This window comes from Nycticebus coucang, chromosome 15, assembly GCF_027406575.1.
Source record: "Nycticebus coucang isolate mNycCou1 chromosome 15, mNycCou1.pri, whole genome shotgun sequence".
Lineage (NCBI taxonomy): Eukaryota > Metazoa > Chordata > Mammalia > Primates > Lorisidae > Nycticebus > Nycticebus coucang.
This window is the reverse complement of record NC_069794.1, coordinates 51443392-51466576: the sequence shown is the minus strand read 5'-3', so window position 1 is coordinate 51466576 and position 23185 is coordinate 51443392. Positions and strand designations below refer to the sequence as shown.

At 36.1% G+C, this 23185-nt stretch overlaps 1 protein-coding gene across 1 annotated transcript in view; it reads right to left on the bottom strand.

The window, feature by feature from the left end:
* The window catches only part of DIAPH3 (diaphanous related formin 3), a 578378-nt gene that overhangs the window by 130192 nt on the left and 425001 nt on the right, over positions 1–23185 (bottom strand). The window contains exons 26-27 of the mRNA XM_053563890.1: positions 4776–4871; positions 4235–4294 (exon numbers count right to left, since the gene is read on the bottom strand). Coding sequence (XP_053419865.1) covers positions 4235–4294; positions 4776–4871 — 156 coding nt within the window. The remainder of the gene's footprint in view (positions 1–4234; positions 4295–4775; positions 4872–23185) is intronic.

Sequence of the window (23185 nt, the reverse complement as noted above, 5' to 3'; positions counted from 1 at the left end):
TTACTATTTTCTCCAGGCTACGGAAAATACTTAGGTTTGGAACATAGTGTGTTGAATGAAGAAATGAGATAATGCTCTGTACTCATCAATGGATGTGCTCTTTGTTTTAATGTTGTTAAACTTTACCTGACTAAGGGAAAGAAAGTTAATTAAGTAGCCCTCCACTTCTAAGGAGTAATCTAATCGAAGATTTAACCCCTTCTCCCACTGATTCCAAAAACTTTTAAAGCATAGACCAGATGATCAACTAACTCCTTCTGATGACAGATAAATTTAAGGGAGAAGAGAGGGGGTTCACAGCTGGAACTTTACAAACTGGCAAAGTAAATCTCGCTTATTTGAGTGACATTTAGAGAATTGATTTTGTTCCACAATATACGTTAATGGTTCCATTCAACCTAGACATAAACACATATGTTCATTCAACACATGCTTCCTAAATATCCATGTGCCAGTCCAGCTTAGTATGGAGGTTATGGAAGTAAACAAGACAGACAACCTCATTGATGGCTTTGACTCCATTTTGATGAAACTCAGAAGCAGTGTGGAACACAGACACTGCAGGAGGGCTAGGTGTGTTTGTACTGGGAAGGCCGGGGTATTGCTGGAGCATACATTCTCCAAGTTTAGACGAGAGTGCTGAAAGGACCCCTCCATCCCCCGAGAATGTACACACATGCTGCTACCACTGCTACTGCTACTGCTTCTTGGCTCACCTTTGCCATTGGGTTTTTGGCCTCTTTTTTACTCATCCTTGAAAACTCTGCTTGTATTCTAGGTCCTTCTAGAAGCCAAATCTGGACTGTCCTCACAAAGTTTGGACTCGTCTTTCTGACTTTGTATGCTACCTCTATCTAGGCATTTATCAAGTGTATGGGAATTATTATTGGTCTAACTCCCAACTAGATGTATATCTTAAGTACCCAGCAAATGTTTAATAAATTTTGCTGAATAAATAAAGATAAAGCAAAGAAAAAATAGCAAGGACTTAATCTCTGAGTAGGCCTTAACAGCCAAAGCAGAAGATAACAGGTACAAGTTTTAAGCAAAGTGATGTATTTTTGGTAGAGGTTTGGAGCACAGCAAAACGGCTGGATTAATCACTGGGTAAGACTTCTATGCTTCTGAAATCCATTGGAGTTAGAATGCTTGAGGTGACTTTGCCAAAATATATACTGGGACATTTTAGCTCCAAGGTCTGAGAGGGTACTTCATCAGGACTTTTTCGTTCTGAAAGACAAGTTGCTCTGTATATATAAAATGAAATCTAAAAGTTTTGGGACTACGGCACAGACAATAAATACACAGGTAGGAAAAGACAATAAAAGATTAAAACAGCAGCTAAAAAATTTAAATTTGTGGTTTGGATTTTTTTTTAACATAAATCTTCTATGGTATTTCTAATAGGGCATAAGTTTATTAAAATTAATAAAGATGTTTTAGTACAGAGTTTGTTAAAATAAATAAAAACTGGTCATAATTAATTCCAGAAGCAGTTCCTCATAATCTAAGCTTCAGACTTGGAAAACAGTGCTATCTAGTGGTTAAATATGGGAACAAGAGATGAGTTATACCAGAGGCTGGAGAACCGCTGAGAGGTCATGTTTTAGTAGTTCAACTTCATGTTTCTTATAAGAGAAAAAATGTGCACATGATTCATCAGCTCATGGATGGGAAGAGGATTAGATACTGATGCAAGCAGTTGTATCACGGATATGACATGGCAAAGGGATTAAAAATTTAGACTCTGAAGTCTACCCCAGCTTCAAAGTTTGACCTTAAACAAGTTAACGGACTTCTTCAATCCTTGATTATTTTAATAACTAAGAAATGGAGATAAAAATACTATCTAATAGGATTACTGAGAAGACCAAATGAGATGATACACATAAAACATTCAGCATACTTCTTGGCATTTATTAAGGCAAATAACTCACTAAAGAGCTTATTAATATTATTATTATTTTAGTTAGGACATAAATGAATTTCAAATAATTGGAGAAAATCTTATAAATCATTAAAATAAGTTGCCATATAAATATCAAAAGATATAAACTTGTAGAAAATATAAATATCAGACATTAGTTTTAAGGGCATAGAAGCAAATTAAAAAGTAATACAGGTTTAAGGTTACATTTCCATCATGTTCAGTTGTAGGTTAGTATTTCCAATGAAAACAAAGTAAATTTTAGAAAGATTACAAAACGAACTCCAGAATATCATCATACTCTGAAGATAATACTGGCCTTTTTGCCATGAAGACATTTTTGTTAACCAATTCTGTATTTTTAAACATCTAGTTTGATAAATCTATCCCTTTATACAAAACTTAAAGATAAATTTGATCATTTGGATTTCTTTCCACGTGGTTATAAATATGAAGGGAACCCATAACAGAAATACCAATAGAAAATAATTTTAAAAAATGCTTTAATCCATTACACATTGATATTATAGAATTTGGTCTTTGTGATGTCTCTCTCTGGGCTTGCTGTATAATCTACTAGCTTAATTATCATAGTAGCCTTAGATCTTAAGCCAGTACATATTAGTTTTATAGAAACAAAATGCTCATCTGCTTTTACATATGTAACAGAAAAAGCACTATTTATAATTATATCTGAGCCATTACATCCCAGACACTTTATGGTCACAGAACTGGCTTCTCCACGGGCAAGCACAAAGGTATTTTAAATAATTTCCCTCTATGTAAAATCTGAAATATTTATTTTAATTAAGCATAAGATGAGTATACAATGTCATTATAATCATATCACAATCATTGTGTTTGGCTATGGTTGTGGTACTTTGTTTTAATGACTTACAATGGGAGATGAATTGTTTATCTCATTAATAATAAAAAAAGTAACCGAAGTACCTATATGAAATCAAAAAAGAAATACAATAGGAATTAGAACTATATTATGGTTATAGTTGTGTCTCTAGCTAACTCTGTACCTCTTGGAAAGTTTTCAGCCTCTCTGGGTTTCCATTTATTCATCTACAAAATAAAATAACCTCAAAGGTCTAGGATAGCTGTACTTTTAAACTTTTGGACATTATTTAGTATGTCAAAATGCCTATAAATCGTAAACCCAAAATTCGGAATTTCTTTTTTTTTTTTTTTTTTTGGCCGGGGCTGGGTTTGAACCCGCCACCTCCGGCATATGGGACCAGCGCCCTACCGGCAATAAACTTCTCTGACTTATTGAAAGAAGTCAAATCTGCTGCAAATATTTCTCTTTTGTCTCATTTATTTAGGACTTACCATATGTATACTACTTTGGGCAGTAAGGATCTACACGGCTACTAAGAGATCACTGCATCCATGTCTTTCTCTTATTTACCTCATAATTACTTTTGGCTTCCTTAGAAATTTGGTACTGGTTTCGCTTTCAATCACACCTTAACACTTCTGGAACTTAACAGCACCCCAAATCCCCTTAAATGAAATCTGTCCTTTTTTTTTTTTTTTATTTAAAATGTTGGGAAACTTTGGTGACAATCTCACTCTGAATAAATAGCATTCACAATGAATAAATGTGCTTTGACTATAGAAGGTAAGCACAACCCCAAAATATTTAACACGGCAGGAAAAGAACCAAAGGAAATAAAACCCAATCAACACAAATGGCAGCTTGAATAGAGGAAAAAGGCTCCATACGTTTGGGCACAGAGGATTCGTTAGGGTCTTTTGGAAAGGAGTTAGTTTTAGATAAATATCGGAGACTTAAAGTAATTCACCATTTTAGTAATTTTTAGTACATCCTTCCAAAACAATATCCCATGAAGCTAATCAGTATGATTTTTCCAAATGCTGATCAAAGTATTTCTAACTGTACTGGAAAATGTGGCACAGCAAAACAGATAGCAGATTCAATACTTGAGATGTACAGTAAATCCACTACTTCAAATAATATTGCTTTTGAAAGGGTACCATGGACAACACTAATCAGAGAAATATGTGACAGTAATTCCAGATAATAATAATAATGATGATAATAATAATAAAAGCATTTACCCAAGACTTCAAAGAAGAACCTAAGATACAACCTCAAGTCAATAATGTAAGGATAAAAAACATAAGTACACAAACTCATAATAGGCACAACCATACATTTTTACGATTTTAGTTATATTGAAACTTGAGAACTTCAAGCAGTCTACTAAAATCACAGATCAACAGGATAAAAGTAGATAAAAGAATGTGCAATTTATGAATATGGTTTATTACCATGGTTACAAACTTTCAGAACAGGCCTCTGAGACTTTGGACTGAGACTCTGCTGAACATCTGTTAAAAAAATATATAAAAGAAACTTAAAATAGGGGTCTGTTCATCTCAAGAAGTATAACAGTATTAGATAGACTTTTTCCCCCCAAGGTTAAGTATTTCTGGCAACAAAGTAATGCTTCAATACCCTGAAATACTTGAAGCAGTAATGTTATGACTTTTACTTCCCATTTAATTATGCTACTGTAAACTCCACTGGGATAAGGTACATATGGTTCTTTAGATGAGACTTGTCACACTCATCAGGATTTTCTAAGTTCAGTGCATTGATTTGTTAATGCGCTACTGACACCGGCCAACTGGAATGCGTGTCTCTGACATTTGTCTGTGCAAGAGAGTCAGCAAACTTATGAAACTTCTGAACAGTTGTTGCCCATAGCACTGTATTCTTGACACATGACTTTAAAAGAATTAGAAAAAAAGGGGTTCTTCTCTGGTAATAGTTCCCTAGAAAGTAACATGAAGCAAGTATAGCATTCACCTTTTGGCTTCGGTGTCCTTTTTCTTCTGTCGCGGAAGGCAGCCCCAGACTGCAAGGCCTCCAGCAGACTATCCATCACTCCTGTCTCATCACCCTCTGTGAAAAGAGATGCAGGGAATTCCATCAGCTCTCAGGGTTACCATAGCAATGTCAAAGCATACACAGACACCGGTGATGGTGATGGTAGGGAGAAAAAAGATCAGATGCTGGGACAAAGACAGCTATTTCAAAATAAGATAGGACTTTAAGTCTCTCATAAATCAACTATCTTTTAATGAAATCTGTCTCATTAGTGCCTGTGTTACTGTCTACTAAAGAGAACCAAGTTCCATTGATTCACTTCAGAGCTCTGCTTTTATAGTCCAAAGACATAATAAGTTTAAATGGAATGTGGTTCCAGTCATGTCTGTGTCTTGGGTTATCATAAATCACATTTCCCTTGTAGAAATGGGTTATTTTCGGGCATCAGCCTCTATTCTAAAATCGACCAGGTGTGAGAGTGGTTTGTTGTTGTTGAGATTCTGCTGTCTAAACTTATTGTACAAAATTATATTTCCATGCTAACTTTTGTGAACATGCTCCCAATAATTGATTTTTCATATCAGAAGATAATTGTCCCTTGACTCGAAATGATACAGAACACTCACTACAAAGTCTTACATAATATATGAAAATCATATCTTCTATAATGAAAAATAAAAGCTCTCAAAAATCTGAAAGACTGTATCCCGTTATGATTAGTTTAAATTGACATTCTGCATATAATTAACAATGAATGGAGACACAGAGTCAATTCTCTCAACAAATAACAGATTACTATTATAATACTCATAGGTATTTATAGTTATGAGTGCTAAATACTATTCAAAGGAAGCAGGAAAAAGAACTTAAAAGGCCCAATCCAAATGCAAAGAAACCCTAAGAACAGTTTGTCTCTCTAGAAAAGGTTATTTGTAAGCATTCTCTATGAAATTGTATGTCTGGTATACTGTTATATTTAAAATAACAGAAAACTACTTTCCTCTAGAGTTTTTTAGGTTCTGCTTTTTCCCCCTATTTTTGAGACACAACCCCTTTATAGAAAACAGCTGACAAGTGAATACAGTAAAATACAAACAATATACTTACTTACAGTTTATAAACAGATATATAAATATAAATATGTATCAGCCCCTTTTCCATCTGGTTCTGTTTCATATTTTTAGAAGAGTTCTAAATTTTGTAGGTGTTATCAAAAAAGGTGCGTGAGAAACAGAGTACTTGGAGGTTGTTAATTTGCATGCAAATTTTATTCCAAAGTGGTTCGATGGTTATTTTAATTAAAACACATTAAATATTTCAGACAGTTTAATAAGTAATATCTAGCTATTTGAAAATTTATACTCAAACTCAACTATATTTAAAGAGCTGCAGGTAATGCCAAATATTTAAGTAGTTATTATTTTCATTAGTAAAAGAAAACATTTACAAAATAAAAAATTTTTACTGTTTTTCAAGTAAGCACGAGATTAAAAAAAAAAATCCTAAAATTGAGATCAAACAGAAGCAAATGAACATGTTACCATATTGATAGCATTATCATAAACAAGGGAAACGAAGAATGCAAGTAATTTTTGAACTTTCCCCTTAGTAAATTTGTTTCTGGTAGTGGCATGATGTGATTCTAAAACTATTATGTGTGTATTGAAGATTCAGCAGATGGGTACATGTGTTGATTTTGTTGGCAATAGAGCTGCTCACTGAGGGTAAGAAAACATGGGAGAAGAAGAACTTTGTAGTGTTTGATTTACAGGTATCAACATAAGTTCAAGGTTAAAATAAAAAATACTTTTCCTAGCTTACTGGACCAAAATTGTTCAGAGATGATGACACTACAGTATTAGTTAGTACAACTTGTTCAGAACCAGAACAGTTAGTTGCCAAATCTTGTTGATTAAACTCCCCAATATTAAGGAGGGTGCGGTGACTCATGCCTATAATCCTAAGCACTCTGGGAGGCCAAGGCCTGTGGATCGCCTGAGCACAGGAGTTTGAGACCAGCCTGTGCAAGAGCAAGACGGGACACCTCCCAACCCCCAATCTCTACTAAAAATAAAAAACTAGCTGTTTGAAAAATAAACTATCACTTCCTTTTGAGAGAAAAAGGAACTATATATTGGTGGTACTAATTTTTTTTTTTTCACTTGGAATACTGCCTGAATTCAGGGGTCCTCAAACTTTTTAAACAGGGGGCCAATTCACTGTCCTTCAGACCATTGGAGGGCCAGACTATAGTTAAAAACAACAACAACAAAACCATGAACAAATTCCTGAGCACACTGCACATATCTTATTTTGAAGTAAAAAAACAAAACGGAAACAAATACAATCACACAGTCTCATGTGGCCTGCGGGCTGCAGTTTGAGGACCCCTGGCTCTAGACAGTAAAGTTGCCTCCAAATTTCTCCCTAATTCTTCCCATACATTACTAATAAGTCCTATGGCAGAATTATGATCTTCAATTCTCCTGTCATAATTTCAACATAATCTCAGTTCTCACAATATAAAGTCCTAATTCTTCCCTTTCTCTCTACAATGATTCCAATTTCTCTTCCAATCTCATCCCTTACTTCTACCCATCACAACTAATTCTTTAGATAAAGCCAACTGCCCATGATTCTCCACAAACATTCTCTCTCCCAAGCATCACTCTCTACTGGAACCTCTATCACTGCTCTTATCCCCCAGAGCCAATGGCTTTTCTTGGTTTTCATTGCCACATGCATATGGGAGGAATGCAATACTGAAGTAAAACAACTTGCATTCTAGTCTGAGCCTTCTACTAACTACCTGTGTGACACTAGTCTATTTACATAATCATTTCTGACACAAGCAACAGAGATAATACCTGTCTGGGGTTAACGAGGGGATCAAATAAGATAATACAAATTGAATGCACCTGGTAAATTGCGAAGTGATATAAAAGTGTACAAATATAAATTCACAAATTAAACCTACAGTGAACTATAGGTTTATTATTAAACGTTTCAAGCACAATTTTAGACACATTACAAATTAAATAAGGCTTTTGGAGTGTATTTGATTATGTCCTTGGTTAATCATGTATAACATCGTTTCTAAGGAAAACTATTGACTTGAGGTACAAATACATTCTTAAAATAAAACCAGTATTTAATATGGGGACATATCAGGAAGATGTTCTTCCAGATATTAAAAATGCACTTAGAACACTCAACTGACACGTTTGCCTGACACATGGTACTGTGTGTCAGCGTATCACTAGGCACAAAGGATACTTAGGAACCAAGGTTAACAAGAACTCTTTTCTGCTCTCAAAAGCAGAACAAGTGTGACAGGCAACAGAAGGAATATGTATGGGCTTCCTTGTGAATGAGGATTTGAAGCAGCAGCAGGAATTAGCCTCTACTGGGACTGGGGAGGGAGGAGCATTCTTTGCCAAAGGAATACCAAGTACAAAGGCAAAAGGCACAAATAAAAACAAAAAATGAGGTATTATATAGTGTTTAAATTATTCATACTTACATTATTCTAATACAAACAAGAGAAATTAAAATTAGTCATTTTTTATTGTAGTCCAGAATTTAATTTCTCTAACTACAAATCAATTTATATTCAAAATATTTATAGCCTCTCTCCTGCTGTGAAAACTCTTAAATAAATAGACTAACTGCAACAGTCAAAGCCTTTCTATATCTGAATAGCATATCACCATGTTTAATTAATAAATGGTATTTTAAAAATCTCACTATGTTGAGGGAGTGGGGAAAGGAGACTTAAGGATGAGATATTTCTAAAGCAGCATCAATAGAATATGGGGACAGGAAGAGAATGAGGCTGATAAGAACATGTCTGTGGTATCTGGGGCCTATCCTACAGGAAGAGGAAATATAAAAAAATAAGATACTACTTTTGGTGGGAGACAAAGTTAGAGATGACAGTGAGTTTCCTTCTGGACATGTTAGTTTGAGATGCTAGCAGGAACCTCCAGATAACTTGGGGAAGTCAGCTGGAAATTCTGCCTCAAATTCAGATTTTAAAAAAGGATAATATTTTTGGAAGTCATTTCAATATTACAAAAAATATTCATTCAATAGTCTGGAAGTGCATATGACTGAATTAGGAGAGGTGTCTTGAAAACCGCATAATACTTAAAGGGAAGGAGGAAAAAGATAAGTGAGTGATCTGGAAGAAACTCTCTTCCCCTTATTCCATTTTCTTTAGCCAAAGCATAGAACTGAAATTTCAGATAATGAAGGATACAAAGAAGTTCCTTAGAAGGTTCTAAAAAGTTAAAAATAGGTTGCATATAGAAAAGAAATCATAGTAAGACTGGATTTCTCACTAGCAACAATGAATTTCAAAGACAGGAAAGAAATCCCAAAACACAAATAAGAAATTCTGAAGATAAATCATTTTCAGTGAAGAAATGGTTACATTGGCAATAAATGAGGATAGAAAATGGACATTTTTCAAACATGCACGTGAAAGCCATTAGAAGACGTGCTTTTGCAAAACACACAGAGGGAAAAGTAATAATGAGGAAAATATAAAGTCCAGAAAAGAGAAAGGGACAAAAGAGCAAAGTGGCAAAAGGAATCCTCAGATGTTCCAAGTTCAGACGTCATAGACCATATGGGAAGAAACCAGGCTGTGCAAGAGAACAGTGCTATGGAACTAACAGCAAATCCTTTGTGTTGGATCATTTACAAAAATGATTGCTGATAATATATGCCCACACAAGAGAAAAACTCACTTCAATTCAAGTTGGGGGAAGAGGGGAGCAGAGAGGGGGATGGGTGTGCTTCCATCTGATGGGCACAACGTAAGGGTACATGGCACACCTGGGTGCAGGACACAATTACAACAGGGACTTTACCTAACAAATGCAAACATTGTAGCCTAATTGTTTGTACCCTCAAATTAATCTGAAATAAAAAAAAAATTGATTATTTCACAGACATATGAGAGAGTTCGGCTGTAAGAGATACATACAAATACCAAGCTTTTTTTTTTTTTGAAAGCACATTTACATTAATGTAAAAATAATGTTGTCCAATAAGAATTACTATCATATCCCCCCAAAATTAGTATGCTAAATGTTAATCTCCAGTGCGATGATATTAAGAGGTCAGCCTTTATGAGGTGATTAGATCATGCAGGCAGAAATCCCAGGAATGGGAATAGTAGCCTTATAAAGGAGGTCAGAATAAGCTGGCAGTCCTTTCCACTATGTAAGAACAACTGAGTGAGGCACCTCTGTGGAGAAGAGAGTGTGCCCTCATCTGACATAGAAGTTCCTGGTGCCTTGATCTTGGACTTCCCGGCCTACAGAACTGTGAGAACTTCCTATTGTTTATAAATTACCATGTCTAAAGTATCTTGGTTACACCAGCAACAACAAACTAAAACAGGAGACAAGAAGAATGGTTAACTTAGTGGAAATATTATAAACACTAGCTATTCTGTAGATCATCAGTTGTGATATAATGAAAGACCACAGGTTCAAAGAAGAAGGGCATAAGAAAAGGAGAGAAGCGGGGAGAGGGTGGAAGGGAAATCATCCCACAACCATTGACTGGGAACTTGGTAATGTCTAAAGTGAAATATCTGTCAATACTCTATAAATATTATCTAGAAACAGAGAACAGTAAATGCAAGCAAAAAAGGATTGAAAGAGATTCCCTTTGGGAAGTAGGAGAGGGTTGAGAGGAATGAAGGGTGAAGATATTTTATTATGCTATCAGCCTATCACATTTAATTTAGGAATCTGTAACATTGTGCTGTTACATATTAAAGTAACTAAAAATTTTCTTGAAAGGAAAAGACAAAGACTCAAGAAGATAAATAAAGGAAGAGATTAATTCTTGACCTAAAGCTGCTTACCTCTGAGAAGGGGAGGAAGACAGGTGACAAATGGCACAATACAACATGATGAATATTACGAAAGCGATATCAAGCATGTGGGTGCAGGGTCTGGGGACACCTGGGAAGGGAAGAGGGAAAAGGGATGGCAGTCACAGAAGGCTTCCTGAACACCTGAGACTTAAAAAAGTCACTGAGAGTGCCAGAGCTGCCGGAAGAAGGCAGGCGAGGATACAGCTGTCAGAAACACTGCACAAAACAAGGTTTCTGGGGGAACACGAAACATCTGAAAGAACTCAGACGTGAAGTAGAGAGCAGGGTACCGGCAGGGCCGTGTGAGAGTGAAGCTCATGAGGCAGCCAGGGGTCAACTCACCAAAGGCTGCCCCATCCTACAGGGTTGGGAATTTCGATTTTAAGAGAGCTATTTACTCATTTTAAGTGACATAGTCAAATTTCTACTTCGGAAAGATGGAAAGATCACTCTGAGAGGAGACAAGTCTGAGGGCAAGGAAAATAGAGAGGGACATGTTTAATGATCAAACTCCAGGTGGAATGTAATTGGAGGAACCCGAGTAAGTTACAACAGTTTTGAAAGTGGAAAACAGAAAGGAGAAGAAAATCTGAGAAATCTTCATCTGCATTGGGAATATTGTAAAGAAATAAAATGAGGGACGATTTTCGGGTGTCTAGCTTGCACCAACTGGATGTATGTTGATTTGTCAAGTGCAGAACTGTCTTCGTTTAAGGGCAGAATAGGCTAAACCTAGGCAGGAATTAAATTTTGGGTATGTTAAGTTGAGATGTTCATGGGATAGCCAAATACAAAATAATTAAAGGTGTCTGAAAGGCATTTACATTTAAACAGGTTTAACATTTACGGGAGAGAAATTTGTTACACTAATGCATTTAACTTAGAAGCATATAGATTACACCTGAAACTACGGAAAACAGTGCAAGCATGGTGAACTGGTGGAGAACACAAGTTTTAGATTCAAACAACTTAGATTTGAAAACTGGTTTTCAATTAGCAATCAGGGTTACTTTGAGCAAATTAACTTTGATAACCCTTATTTCCATCTCCCTGCCCTCTGCAATGTTAAAATAGGAAGAAGAATCATATCTGCTTCCCAGAGTGATTGGGACGGGCCAGGGGGGTAAGTCGTGTGCCTGCTCAGTATGTCTCGTGCACAGGAAGAGCTTAGCAAGAGTTAATCTTTGTTGTTATGGTTTCTGATAAGACGGTAGAGCATGAACTCTCTCAGGAGACTGTGTGTAGTGATAAGAGTGCTGAGGGTAAATCGTGAGGTAAACTAGGAAAGGAATAATTATTTTAGAAAAGGAATAATCATTCTCAACCTGTGCCATTCTCCATCATGTTTATTCTGTGTGTGCTTTTACATTTCTTCCTTTCAGTAGCAGTAAATAAATATAAAGAGTATGACCTAGAATTTGGAGTGGGAATAGGGAAGGAAAATTCACTTTCCCCAAAGAATTCTTGAAAGTGTAGAGCTGATAAAAAAAAAAAAAAATAGGCTCATAGTTTAACCCAACTCTTTCTTTAAAACAAACAAAAACACTACAATGAAAACCACAAGACCGTACCCTAAGATAATTATACAAATTATTGTTCTATGCTTCTGATAACGCAGATTTTGGGTAACAGATTGTATGACTTCTTTTGATAACCTAGTTCAGTTTTTAACCATCTAGAACAAAGCTAAAAATATTACTTAAACCAGACAGCAAAAAGACAGGAATAACTTAAAACAAAGTCTTTGAACTTGTCTTAATCCAGATGTGAAACTGAAAATTTATTTGAGTCAAGGGAGTTGAAAAGCCAATTTTCACTGGGATTTAACTGATAAAATGATAATCAGAACAGTTCTCTTTTATACTGTAATTAAATGACTGGCTCAACTATAAGAAATGGAATTTTATAGACAAAGCTCAGTTTAATATATCAAGAACTTGAATTAAATGTATTTCTTACTATGAGTTAAAGAAAAATTTGATTATTTTACAAAAATGAGTTTTTTTGGTTGTTTTTTTTCTAAAGTAGAGCAGTTAAAAACAAAGTTAAGAGTCAAATTCTTGGGCTTGAATCTTGGGGCTTAGTCTCACCAGTTGTGTGCCCCTTAAAGACCATCTTTATCTCTTTGTGTCTCCAAATAAATGAGCATAATAATAGTATTTACCTTGAGAGGCTATTGTGAGGATTAAGTGAGGTAATATGTATAAAGAGGTTAGAACAGTGCCTCCCATGCAGTAAGGCCTCCATAAATATTATCTATGACTGTTCTTATCCACTAATACACCAACATTGCTTATTAGTCAATGTAACATACTCCCTAACATCTTTGTGCCACAGAGTATAGAAAAGCTCTTTCTGAGGTTTCCTTGCAGCTATGACAGCAGTGGCTATGTGATATATTTCTGTCCCATATGGCTTACGTGAACATTTGCCATGGTAAAAAACAAACAAACCAAAAAAACAAAACAAAACAAAACAAACAAAACTTCAATACTTAAGACAGCACCACAGAACACTAGTTCTACGACAAACTGTGTGTATGTACCTGTTTGGTGGAGAGGGAGTAAGGGAGGTGGTTCTGTGGTCAGGTAAGTTTAGACAATAATGTATAATATGTACTCTTCTTGGCAATTCATGATAAAGGCGGTGTTCTAAATCAGTAGGGGATAAGAAGATGTGTTACTGTGTTACTGTGGTTGTAACAGTCTGTTTGGGTCGCAACTTGCTATTTACACCAAAATAAATTCCAACTGGATCAAACATTTCAACATTAAAAGAATATAAAAGTGTAGCAGATAATAAGGAAAAGTATATTTTTATTAGTTCTAGAATGAGAAAATCTTCCTAAATAAAACCCCCCAAACCCCTAAGTCACAGAAATATCTAAAAAACAAAAGAAATAATAAGAACAAAGTCTATACACACAAAAAAGTGACAGGATAAACTAGAAAAAATATTTGAAACACAGGCATTCTCTAAGACTGATCTTTTTGAAATAAAGAATACTTATAACTCAGTCAGAAAAAGACTAAAAAATGGGCAAAATGATATGTTCAGACAGCCCATCTACAATGGTTTCAACATCTGTGTCCCTGTAAAGTCCATGTGTTGAAGTCCTAACTCTCAAGGTGATGGTGTTATGAGAAAGGGAGGTCATTAGGTCATGAGGGCAGAGTCCCTGTAAGGGCACTAAGGGATAGTGCCCTTAGAAAAGGAACCTCCGAGAGCTGCCTTTGTCCTTTTATCATGTGAGGACACAACTAGAGGGTACCATCTACGTACCAGGTAACAGACACTCACCAGACACCAAATTTGCCCATGTCTCAATCTTGGATTTCCTAGCCTCCAGAATTGTGAGAAATAAATTTCTGTTCTTTGTAAACTCCTCGATATATGATGTTTTCTTATAGGAGCCTTAACTAAGAAACCACCACAAAATAAATGAAGCAGGCTTTATACATGAGATATAATCCTCAACCTCATTCATAATTAAACAAATTCCAAATATATCAGTGTGGGATCATTTTCATCAATCAGCATGACAACAAATAAAAATTAGAATAGATCAGTATTAATAAAGGCTTGGAAAACAGGTCACTTCACATACTATTGGTAGAAATATAAAACTAATATAATTTCTTTGGAAGGTAATTTAACAATTTTTATTAAAAATAAAATTACATATCCCATATAATGAAATAACTTTTCCCTTAGAAAATTGTCCCATTATAATGTAGATGTACATTAAAAATAATGTAGCTATTTAAATACATATGTAGATGTGTATATTATTCACATGTGTTGAAAGGCACGTGTAAAAAGATGTCTAGTACACTGTTGTTTGTAATTAACAGGAGACTAGAAACAACCTAAATGCCCATCTGCAAGAGACTGACTAAATAAACTATGATATTCATACTACTTACATTAGAATATGTTAGATGTAAAAAAACAAAAAAGCATATTTAACTTATTGATATGGACTATCTCCAAAAGATAGAATATTACAAAAAGCCAAGCCCTTATTTTATTAATGAGAATACTGGACACAGACCTTTCTGTGACGACTCATGGCTATTAGCTAGAAAGTCAGGGACAGGTTTTCTGACTTCCAGCTTAGCAATTGCTCTACCACCAGGTGCTGAAGAAAGGTAGTAGTTAAACATCATTTGAGTGCCTTGTTCTGAGGACCTTGCTCATGGATGACCTATTCTAACAATTACTAAAGAAAGCAAAATTTAAGAACTAGCATTGACTCCCTGGCAAAAAGAATGTTGCCATAGTTGGCCTTGTATGCTATGTAGGGTCTAGAGTGCTGAACAGATGCCTTTAGTTGCAAAAGCACAGAATGTCAGGGAAAAAATAATGTAGCTATTTAAATACATATGTAGATGTGAAACGATAATGACATTTAACAAGATGTGACTCTCACACACAGTGAACATGCACGACCCTTTAATCACACAGTCATCCAGAGAGGAAAAGGTTAATTATATGGCACACCACCACCACTTCTGGGTATAAGTTTCACTTGTCACCCATAAGAACTTTATTCTGAGAAATAAGCTTGACAAGCTTAATTTTGGCAAATGCTTACTTTCCATTGAAAATATATTAGGATATGTTTTAGTATTTTTTTATATTAGTGAAGATTTTTAAAAAGACTATTCAATGGCTTTTCTCCTCGTGAAGTTTTTGAACAAAGAATGAAATGACTTCAGATAATGAAATGCTTAATTCAACATCAAGAATCATTAAAAAAAGAGGGGAGGGAGATAAGGAATAATATTGGTAATTTCATAGGAATTTTCTTTTAGGGGATGCTGAGATAAGTGGATGAGGCCATGATGAGCCAGCAAGTGGTGCCTGGAACACCGTACAGGGCCCAGAGAGGCCCAACAGCCATGCTCTGACAGCAGCATATGGTGCACACTGGAAGAAGGGAAAATAAGGTCAGGAAGGCAGGCCGTGGGGGCTGGGATTCAAGGCTGAGGAACCACCATAGAATGTTTCTGAAAGGTGTGAAATAATCAAAACTGTACTGCACCATGATTAAAGCTGGCACAGTGTGAAGGTGTCAAGCCTGGGTGACTGGGAAAATGGTGGTATCATTAACCCAAAATGAGGACATGAAAATCAGGTTTTATGTGGAACATGATAAGTTTGGTTTTAGATGAATTGAATTTGAGGTACTGGCAAAATAGTCTGTTTTGTTCAAGAAGTAGTTGGAAATATATAATGCCTGTAGTTTAATTCAATTCTATAAATATGCACTAAGGATTCAGTGTCAGGAACTGAACTAGCCCCAGGCCCTGATTAGTGACTATCTGTATGATGAATGTTACAAAAAAAGAAAGCAGAGTGCCATGAAACTTCTTTATACAGAGGCAGTAGAGGCTAGAATTATAGCAATGACTGCCCAGTGACCACTTCAGGATTACTGTTTGATTCCTGTATTTGCACTTACACTTCTGAAGATATGTTTTATTTGTACTTTTGAACACAAGACCTCTATAAATATTACAGTAAACAGTGAAAAATTGTGTATAAGCATTTTGGGTATTAAAAATGTTTTGGTTAAGTTCCATTTTACTATGCTAATATTGCCCAAACAAAGTAATTTTACCAGATTCAAGTTCTTAGTTCATTACTATTGTGAACTTTTTGTTCAAGGTACTGTAAGTATTCATTATCTTTCTATTTCTTTTCCAATGAGAAATATAGATATATTCAGCCCAAATATGATGTTCCTTATGCATTCCTTCTCTAATTAGATGTAAAAATTATCCCACTGGTATTAAAAACCAAAGAAATTAAAAAAATCTTAATCAGAACAGCAGCAACACAGTTTTAAAAAAGAAAAAGAAGTCAGCACGGAGAATAAGGCAGATCTGAATGAGAAAAAAATGAAGAGCAAAAGGACATGAAATTACGCTTTCCGAAAAAAGAGAAAAACGGAAAAAAAGGAGGCAACTGAACTTTTGATGAACTTATTAACAATTTTGAAAAAGCTGGAGGCAAAAATGTGCTAAAGTCTCTCAAAGGAAAAAGGAAATCAGCCTCCCTCCAACACAGACATGCCTAGGACTATGGAAAGCTCCAAATATATAGATGCTCCCAAACAAAAGCTGATATCATGTAACTTTAAAGGCTCACATGGACATAATCCTATAACGTGAGGCATGTTTGTAATATATAAGCATAATCTCATCACCCTTTCCCCCAAACTTCTACCTCTTCTTGTGTCCATTATCATAGTAAATGGCTCCACTGTTCAAGCTAGAAGCCATGAGTGACTTTTAACAACTGTTCAAGGTGGATCTATATAGACGCATCTCTGTATCTCTAGGTGTTGAGTTCCCAGTCACTTTTCTTATTAGGGTAATAGCCAACAGGATTCTTATATAGCCTGTTAGCAATTTCAAATCCTCCTCACTAAAAATAACAACAAAAAAACTTATCACTGGGAGCCAGGCGTGGTGGCTCATGCTTGTGATGCTAGCACTCTGGGAGGCTGACGTGGGCATATCGCTTGAGGTCAGGAGTTCAAGACCAGCCTGAGCAAGAGTGACACCCCGTCTCTACTAAAAATGAAAAACTGAGGCAAGAAGATCACTTGAGCCCAAGAGTTTGAGGTTGCTATGAGCTATAATGCCACAGCACTCTACTGAGGGTGAAAAAGTGAGACTCTGACTCAAAAAACAAAAGAAAAGAAAACAAAAATGCTAATTTATCTGAAAAGTTACAGATCTATTGGACAGATTCAGTAGATTTATTCAGTGGCGTAATTCAATTTCTTGATACTAATTTTGATCCTCATCTAATCAGCTATACATCTTCTTCTTCAAACATTTTGGAATGTTTCTAATATACTGTTTAGGAATGATTAAAGACATAATGCACACTTAGTAGATAACCAGGACGCAAAGTGGTTGCCCTTCACAGTTCATTCTGTGAATAACCCGTTATCGCCACATAGCTCCTGGCTCATATGTACTTTATCAAATATTGCCTTTAAATTTGCCTGGATGGGTGCATAAGGAAGAACAAATGAAGCTTTTAGATTGAGAACCTATGGGAAAAGAGAAAGACCCAAGACTCTTTAGTTTATACCAAAGAAAATAAGACAAAACGGGAACTTCATGGTGTTCCAGGTTACTACATTTACATTTCTCTATTTTCAATCAGCATGGCAACAGCAGATAGGCTGACATACAATGAAAAATTGAGTCTAAGTTTCAGAAAAAACCATCGGAAATTATTTTTAACACAGGAACAGATCACCAAGAAAAACGGAATCTTTCCTTTCTCTTGAATTTTAGGAGATGTTTTGTCTTGTCCAGGGAATTTAGGTATAACATTCTTAAAGTGGGTGGCTTACCGTGGCTTCACAACTTAATGTTGTTCATAGACACACAGTTACAAACATATGAACCATTTTCTACTGTTCAATGTATTTATCGAAGCTCGTGCTTACCATTTCCACCCTCTTGCCAGCCATCTTGTCACCACATTTGTATATTAGTGCTTTTATCAGGGGGTTTGTGCATCAATAAGAGGAAAAGTTGAAATTAGATTAGTTAATTTGCTACTTTATTAACAGCTGTGGTAAAAGGTCCAAAGAGAAAGAGATTGCAACTAGCTAAAATGAGAGGGTTGTATTATAACTGAATCTAAATTATCTATGTCCCTGTTCCTGCGGATAACTGAGAGTCAGCTGTGCACACATCTGTGGGTGTTTATAAACATTTACCATCTGTGAGAAGCTTATGGGGTGTAAATGGTGAGCTAATTAGTGAAATGCTAGTAATTTCTAATGATTGTTGTTATGGATAAAGATTTTATCCAGGTTAAATTGATCTCAGAACCTTGTTGATCACTGGAGGCCACTCTACCTTTCATAACAAGACTATGGAGTTACGTGATGCTGAACATGTCGTACATTAAAGATGCATCATAACTAGATTAGTGCTAGTTTATGCATGTTAAGGAGCTCCATTCTTAATAGACTGAAGTACAGATTGAGTATTTGTCAGGGAAAATGAGAAGTTGTCTATCTGTGGAAAGGTCAACTGATTTCTGTAATTATATGACATTTTCATTTCTGTTCTACATACATACTAAGCACCTTCCATTCAGAAAATTAAGAGCATAGATAATAAATTAGTAATCAACATTAGAGATGATTCATTATAAAAAGGTCCATTTACATACATACAAACCTGCATATAAATATATTTCCCTAAGTTCCCATATTAGTAACATTTTTAAAACATGTCTGTATTTTACTCATCCAAATTGTGGGCAAATATTTTAAATAGGTAACTTTAAAATAAATTTGTTCTATCATCAAATGGAAAGCAAAAAACATACTGTACATGAAGAGAGACTCATATTTACTGTTTAATGAAAAGTGTTTCATAATAGATATCCTAATTGCAATAGAAGCCAATGTCATAGAACAAGTGAGTCAAAATTTGACTGCTTGGGCTCTAATAAAGTATATTTTTCATTTAAAAATTAATTTATAGAATAAAGATGGAATTTTCTGAGTTAGAAGCGATCTCATCTTATCTTATAAACAAGAACCATTATGGTCTGAGAGGCTAACTGACCGGCCATCACGTAGCTACTGGCGGAGCAGGGAATGGAACCATGGCCACCCAACCCCTAAGCTGAAGCAATCAACATTTCACAACACTGCTTATCTTCAGAGAGAAGAGCAACATTGTCTACACACTGAAAATTTTGCCAAATTAGAAAACAAACTACTCTATCTAAAATGTCACTCCTTCTCATTTTTCCTAACCCCTATCCCTGCTTTGTTTGGTTCTTCTTCGAAACTGTGACTTCTAATGCTACACAGTATCTTAAATGTTGTTAGTCTCTTGCCAGAATAGAAAACCATGAAGGTAGAGATGTACATTTGTTTTGTTTCTTGCTGTATACTTCAGTGCTGCGGATAGCACCATGACATAATATGTGCTCAATAAGTATTTGATGGATAAAGGAAAGTTTTCATAGTAAAGAATTTATTCACCATTACAGTAATAATTCTATTAATGAAGAAGGTATTCTGATGCCCATTTTTACAATAATTTTTACAAAATTATTTTTATTATTATTATTATTTTGGTCCGAAGATTGATAACCACAAGAGCAAATCACACAGAAGCCTCAGGAATGTCTTTAAGAATGCTGGACATGATTAATGCTTAAAGAAAAAAAAACAATCACTAAAGACTGACTACAGCGACATTACATATACCAAGAACATCAACATAAATTCAAGTTTTAATGGGAATCCCAAAGCCTTTGAACTGAGGATCTGGCCTGGTTTTAGATGATGAGGAGAAAAGAGGATCGACCTATCTTCCTTTGAGACAACTGAAACACATTCTCTCTCACACCTTATCCCAACTATCAGTCAGATTCTCCAGGAATGGGCCACCTGGATGATTTGTTTTCAGATGTTCGTGATTAGTCTAGTTACAAAAAAATGCCAATGCTGTCTCTGTTAACAAAAGCCTGTTTTCATTTTCTTTATGAAAGCATCTAACAGTCATTGTGCACATGTTTTGTGTCATACTCTATGCCAGGACCACTCAGGTAAACTCATTCCCCAGATTAAAATGGCTTTAAACTGGAGATGCAAAATCAATGTCCTAAAACTAGTTCAGGCATCATCTACCCAGTCATGGAAGTGTTCTCCCTGTCTCCTCACGTGAGATTTATGAAAAAACCCTATTGATTCTACCTCTAAAACCCTTTCCAAATCCAGCTTGTCCTCTCTACATCCTAGTTCAGGCCTTCTACATTCGTCTTCTATAAACTTGCCACAGTATTCTAATTAGTCTCACTCTTTCTAGTCCCCTCACACCCTCAAATCCATCAGCATTTCTGCCAGAGTTATCTCTCTCTCTCTGTTTTTTTTTTTTTTTTTTTTTTTTGAGACAGAGTCTCAAGCTGACACCCTCGGTTGAGTGCCATGGCATCACGGCTCACAAAAACTTCAAACTCTTGGGCTCAAGCGATTCTCTTGCCTCAGTCTCCCAAGTAGCTGGGACTATAGGCACCTGCCACAACGCCCAGCTATTGTTTTCTTGTAGTTGTCATTGTTGTTTTAGCTGGCCTGGGCTGGGTTCAAACCTGTGAGCGTCGGTGTATGTGGCCGGTGTATGGGCCACCCTGCTAGAGTTATCTCTAAAAGCAAACCACATCGCTGCCCTGTTTAATGACCTTGCAGAGTGAGTGCTACAGGATGAAGCAAAAATCCAAAGCATACTATGCTCTCCTGACTTCCAATTTAGCTTCTTCTTTTCCCACAGCACTACCCCTGTGGCATTACTCGTTTTGATGAATATAAAATTCATGCTTCCGTGTCTTAATTTATTTAGCCCATTAGATTACCATCTGGAAAAGCTGGCCCTTCATTTCACTGTTTATTTGGTATCTACCTAATTCAAGATTCTGCATTTCACAAGACCAACAAAGGTAGTCCTTTCTGCACTACTGCTCAAATGTGAACCCGCCCTCCCTCTTTCCCACCCTAAGAGGACTGTGCTTAGTACAGGAACCATCCACACAGCAGAAAATGCACACTACTTTCTTAGGTTATAAATAGAAAAGATGCCCCTCATCTGATGGAAGAGAGACTGGAAGTGAGGTTACATGTGGCATAGGAGCATTGTATACTCATTTCAGGAGGAAATGGGACACAGAAGGAGAATCCTATCAAGTCACAGGAAGTGGAATCCAAGAGTGGAAGCCTCTTGTGTCCAACGTGACAGATTCACTGATGTGTCATGTAGGTGAGTTCTGCACTCTTGGCAAGGTGTCCAGTGATCAGGGCAAGGCACAAGAAGGCTACAGAAGCCCCCATGAGCAGCTGAGTACTGGCTGAAGCACATTAACTTCCTATGGGCCTGAACAGGGGGGAAAGAGAGTTCACAGAAGAATGCAAGTTTAAGTGAGAAATATTTACAAGAATCACTAACATCAAGGAGCTGAGGAAGGACCAATAGATCTACCAGGTTACTGTTCAAGGGCAAACCTGTCATCATCTTTGCCAAAAGCAGACTGGAAGAATTATGCAGGATGGCTGTTTTGGAACTAGGCAGAAGTGAACCAAGAAGAGTGCACATACTTAGAAAGGTGCCTCACGCTGGTTTTCAAGCTTGAGACCCATTGAGAAGAGAAGAAAGATAAGAGTAGAGCAGGAAGAGAATTTCAAACATGTATAACAACTCTATACTGAAATTACTGAGTGTAAATACGCATGCACATGTGTGCATGCACATCCACGCAAGCTGGATGCTCTGCGTGCATGCAGAGGCAGAGAGAAGAGAGAGAGCTGACTTAGTTCCTTACTATTAGGCAGGCTGGTGGCTCAGTGAGAAATTAAACTGCATTTATAGAAACAGTAATATCTCTGCACACCTGATTTGCTGTCATGACTATGAAATTCTTATTTGTTACCAAATACATGAGCACATAAAACAAACTTGATATATGTCATATCTTGTCCTAGGATTGGGCCAATTTACTTTAAGTGGGTCTGCACAAATAGAACACGTATTACTGAGAAATTTTTGTTTCACAAATGTGAATTCCATAAATATTTTACAGTGCTTATTGAACACCTGCTAAGGAAAGATACTCTATTAGAAACAACAGCACACTGTAAAAAGCTTATTTTTAAAAACATGGCTAACTTTGTATATAAATTGTAAGACTATTTGTGACATAATGGTATGCTTGATCTTTCTGTATAAAGAAGTAACCTTTTCATAGCCAAGTCAAAACATTAATTAAAGTATCATTTAAAATAACTGAACCAGAGTAAATGCTTCATATAATTTTCCTCTTTTCTTGCACCTTATAAGGGTTAATATTGAGTTCTAACTAATGAAATGAGGTAACCTTTACTTTACAAAACTTAGGATAAATTTCTAGGAAGAATACACCAAATCGTCAAACCTTCTAAATTTGGTTTCAGAATCAGCTGATCTCAAATCAGAGCAGTCTTAAAAGCATCCTTGTTAGCCAGGCATGGCGGCTCAAGCCTGTGATCTCAGCAGTTTGGCAAGCCAAGGTGGGAGGATTGCTTAAGGCTAGGGTTTTAAGACCAACCTGGGCAATATAGTGAGTCTATCTCTACAAAAAAACATTAAACTAGTACCACCTGTCATCCTCAGGTGGCTGAGGCTGCAGTGAGCTATGAATGTATCATTGACCTCCAGCCTGGGCTACAGAGTTAGACCCTCTCTCTAAAAAAATTAAAATAAAATAAAAGCATGAATGTGAGTGTGTGTACATACATGAATAGAACCCCCACCCTCTACTGAGATTTCCATTAGCTAAGCTGTATTCAGACAGGAAATTTTATCTTTAAGAATTGCTCTGATTCTAACAAAGGTAAACACTGTTAGATCTATTTCCCCCTTCTCTTCTTACTATTTCCTTTTTAGAGCTGGTTGATAATGACTGAGTT